General features: G+C 39.0%; 1 protein-coding gene across 1 annotated transcript in view; it reads left to right on the top strand.

The window, feature by feature from the left end:
- Positions 1–1,179, top strand: part of LOC106874448 (mitotic-spindle organizing protein 1) — a 13,753-nt gene extending 12,574 nt beyond the window's left edge. Inside the window, exon 2 of the mRNA XM_014922184.2 lies at positions 802–1,179. Coding sequence (XP_014777670.1) covers positions 802–1,049 — 248 coding nt within the window. The 3' untranslated portion in view covers positions 1,050–1,179. The remainder of the gene's footprint in view (positions 1–801) is intronic.
- The last annotated feature ends 3,321 nt before the right edge of the window (positions 1,180–4,500 follow it).

The raw sequence follows: 4,500 nt of genomic DNA, 5'->3' as shown, positions 1-4,500 counted from the left end.
GGTGGTGGTGGTGGTGGCGGTGGCGGTGGCGGTGGTGGTGGTGGTGGTTTCAACTATAGGCATGCAGCCTGAAATTTTGGGAGAGGAGATAGTTAGAATATTGGGCTCATGATCAGAAAGTCAAGATTCAATTCGTGGTCCAAGCAAGTCTTTGAATGAATCACTTCATTTTACATTGCACCAGTCTACTTAGCTGAAATGAGTACCAAACCAAGTGCAGGGGGCGGCCCTCTCTCACTCGCCCTGTCACATCCTGGATGTTTGGCTGGATCAAAAGTGAGTATCCATGTCTGCTAACAATTACCAAGGCACTTGAAACAAGTCATGCTTGCTTGGGAGTGACAACTGTGGTTAACAGTTGACAGAAGCAAATGGTCACATGCTTACAAAGTGAACTTCCTAACCACATGGCCATACCCGTATCATCATCATCATCATCATCATCATCATCATGCGTCCATTTTCCATACTGACATGGTTTTATCAGAGCTGGTAAGGCCAGGGGCTGCACTAGACTCTACTGTTTGTTCTGGCATAGTTTCTACAGCTGGATGCCCTTCCTAATGCCGACAGTTCCACAGAGTGTACTGGATGCTTTCAATGTGGCACCAGTATCAATTCTGCTGTGGTGGATGGGTCTTCTTGGGTACCAGACCAGTGTGCCAGACATCTCGGTCCTTTGTCATCTCTTTCGTAAGGCTCAGTGTCTTAAGATTGGCCTTCAATACTTTGTACAATAATTAATCAGTCAATCCAATTAATTAATTATCTAATTATTTTTTTTCTTCTTGATATTTTCAGATTTGTATTTGGGTGTTGAGACATTGAAACCGCACCAGACTTCAAATATGGAATCCTCTAAAGAAAACTTAAGTGCCTCCCGCGAAGCTTTGGATATTCTGATGGAGTTGTCAAACATTTTGAACACTGGCCTAGATTCTGAGACATTATCCTTATGTATCCAGCTTTGTGAATCAGGGGTCAACCCAGATGCTCTTGCTGTTGTTATTCATGAGCTGCGCAGTGCTAAAAAGCAACTGGCCCAATGAACCATACGACAATGTTTCCTTTTTTTTTTTTTTTTTTTCCTACAGGAACCCTAAAAACGTTGTTTCCTCTGATTAAGGAAACAGACTGACACTTTTAAATCATCCAATAAATTTTGTATATATATTTTTACATCACTCTTCAATATTATTTTTCTTCCTTTTTTATTACTAGTTAATCAGGGAGGGGGGGCGGTAAAGTAACCCTGACTATTTTTTTTTCCAGGGACTCTGAAACTGCTGGAAGGGAGAAATTTGTGTTCAAGACACAGACTTGGCCTGAATCCTTGCAATAGAGCAAACTATACTAAAGGTACCCAGAGTGGTAGTGTTAAACGATGGGGGTGGGGACGATGGATTAGGTCTACTGCCTAAGAGCTGAGGAAAAGGCAGACTGTATGACACATGTGTACAAACAGCCATGCTACATGGCAGTGAAACCTGGGCCGTGACTGCTGAGGACATGCGTAAGCTTGCAAGAAATGAAGCCAGTATGCTCTGATGGATGCGTAATGTCAGTGTGCATACTCGACAGAGTGTAAGTATCTTGAGAGAAAAGTTGGACCTAAGAAGCATCAGTTGTGTGCAAGAGAGACGATTGCGCTGGTATGGTCATGTGGCGAGAGTGGATGAGGATAGCTGTGTGAAAAAGTGCCACACCCTAGAAGTTGAGGGAACCTATGGAAGAGGTAGACCCAGGAAGACCTGGGATGAGGTGGTGAAGCACAACCTTTGAACATTGGGCCTCACTGAGGCAATGACTTCTGACCGAGACCTTTGGAAATATGCCGTGCGTGAGAAGACCCAGCAAACCAAGTGAGACCATAATCCGTGGCCTTTGCCAGGGGTGTAGCCAACCCACCTATGCGTACCTTTCCTTCATTGGACACTAAACTCTGCTTGCGAAGACTTGTTGAGGCAAGTGAAATCGAAATCAAACCAAATTCGACGACTGGCACCCATGCCAACCTTTCCTTCATTGGACACTAAACTCTGCTTGCAAAGACCCTTGGGGCAAGTGAAATCGAAATTGTAATTAAACCAAATTCGATGAATGGCATCGAATTTGGTTTAATTATGATTTTGTGCCAGTGGAGTGCTAACAACACTGTCCGATGATCATTGCCAGAGCAGCTGTCTGGCTTCCATGCCAGTGGCACGTAAATAGCACCATTTGAGTGTGATTGTTACCAGCGTCCCCTTACTGGCACTTGTGCCGGTAGCAAGTGAAAAAACATTTGAGTGAGGTTGTTGCCAGTGCCGCTGGACTGGCTCCCATGCAGGTGGCATGTAAAAAACACCATTTGAGTGTGGCCGTTACCAGTACCGCTTGATTGGCCCTCGTGCTGGGTGCATGTAAAAGCACCCACTACACTCTCTGAGTGGTTGGCATTAGGAAGGGCATCCATCTGTAGAAATTCTGACAGATCAGATTGGAGCCTGGTGCAGCCATCTGGTTTGCCAGCCCTCAGTCAAATCGTCCAACCCATGCTAGCATGGAAAGTGGACATTAAATGGTGATGATGATGATGAAATGTGACGTAATAGCTTTTACATACATAAGCTCCACCTCATGTAACTTCAAGCAGAGACTTTACAACCATTCTTATTCTTTCAGGAATTAAGATAAGGCCTGGGTTATGTCACTTGCAGAAAAAATTTTGGAATTGAAAGATAAAAAAATTAAATTCCATATTACCTGGAATATTATTACCATACTCAAATGACAGCTACAGGTACCTGCAGAAGTTTAGACAGAAATGTTTACATAATATTAGAAGTACATTCTCATACTTTAAACCTGTCACTTCATCTCCTACTAACAACTTCTCCTAACGTAGTTGTGTGTATTATATAAGACTAGGTATTAGTTGAGAAATTTCTTACTCTATATGATAAGCCTCCTAATTGAGAATTCTTAGTAATCTTTATCTCATAAATAGTGAAATATTTGGTAGTCCAGTGTATGGCTTCCAAACAATAAGTTTTATTTATCTATTATTTATTATTTAATTATTGTATCTTGTTTATTCTCATGCCGCTTGATATTATATTTTGATGTATTATATTACATATAGCTATAAAGACTAGTGGGGGGGGGGGTGTAGAGATAGATATATATAGGTACATGGGTGTGTGTATGTGTTTGTAGAAACGTGTATGAACACACAAGCAGGAACATGTAGATGTATGATTGGCTGTTGATAGAAAAAAATATATAGGTATATGTGTACATATGTGCGTGTGCGTGTGTGTGTGTGTGTAGTTGTGTGTGTGTTCATGTATATATGGACATGTAAATATGTGTATGTGGGTTGTCTACATATATGTGTGTATGTGTATAAATTAATATGATTGAGTGGATATATTTACATAAGGAGATACAGGGCCCATCTGAATTCCTTTTTCAGACCCTAAGTATAAGAATTTCTCTACCTTAGCGGCCTATATAAATAAACTTAAGGATAGTAACTTGCTTTATGACCTCTCATGGTCCAGAATTGTGAGGGCTCCCCCATATGGTAATGGTTCTGATGGGTGTACATTGTGTATAAGCGAATCATATATAATCCTTAAATTATATAACGCTATTATGTTAAATAAATTTATCAGACGCGATCCCCCTTGTATAGCCATAAATTTCACTCTACATTTCTGAAAACCTATAAAATTAGATCAACTACCTAATTGAATTAGAATAATGTTTATAGGTATAATTGCGATTCCCGAATATTTGGATTCTTCTGCTCAAACATGTGATCATTTGCATACAAGCTGTAAAACATTTTATTAGGAATTTTTGATTCTGCTAGATTAATAAGCATGATGAAATTTACCAAGGAGGACATCATCCTGATGAAGGGAGCATTGCATATATGAAGCATTTCATTTTAAACCATGACCAGTAATGTACCCCTGAAACGGTCGTAGATGCAACATCCTCCAATTTTTGGATCCTATTTTATTTATAATTTTCTTAACCTTGATATCTAGCATAATTTCTATCTTATATGGATAAGTGATTTTTAGATGATTTGCCATTTTAAAAGCTGATGCTTTTAATCCTAAATTTACCAACCTCTCATTCGTTTTGCACCTCCTGGATTCATCACACATAATTCCTTACAAATAAATCTTATTCATATGTATTTTTATATTTCTTCTATATTTTTATGTATGTTTGGTTTTATTCTTTATACCCTTGGAGAATCTTCATGCCTGTACATGCATGATTTATGTTGATGTGTAGAAATATATACAATTTAACTACTTTGATTGAATCCGTTTGACTGCTTACAATTTGCGTTTTCAATTCTCTCTACTCTGTATCTTTTTGCATTGGCTCTTTACGAGCACTCTGTAAATAGTCCGTGCATTTTAAAACACACTTAATATTATATATGTGTGTGTATATATATATATATATATATATATATATATATATATATATATA

Source organism: Octopus bimaculoides, chromosome 22 (genome assembly GCF_001194135.2).
Source record: "Octopus bimaculoides isolate UCB-OBI-ISO-001 chromosome 22, ASM119413v2, whole genome shotgun sequence".
Taxonomy (NCBI): Eukaryota; Metazoa; Mollusca; class Cephalopoda; order Octopoda; family Octopodidae; genus Octopus; species Octopus bimaculoides.
This window is presented reverse-complemented; position numbering and strand designations above follow the sequence as displayed.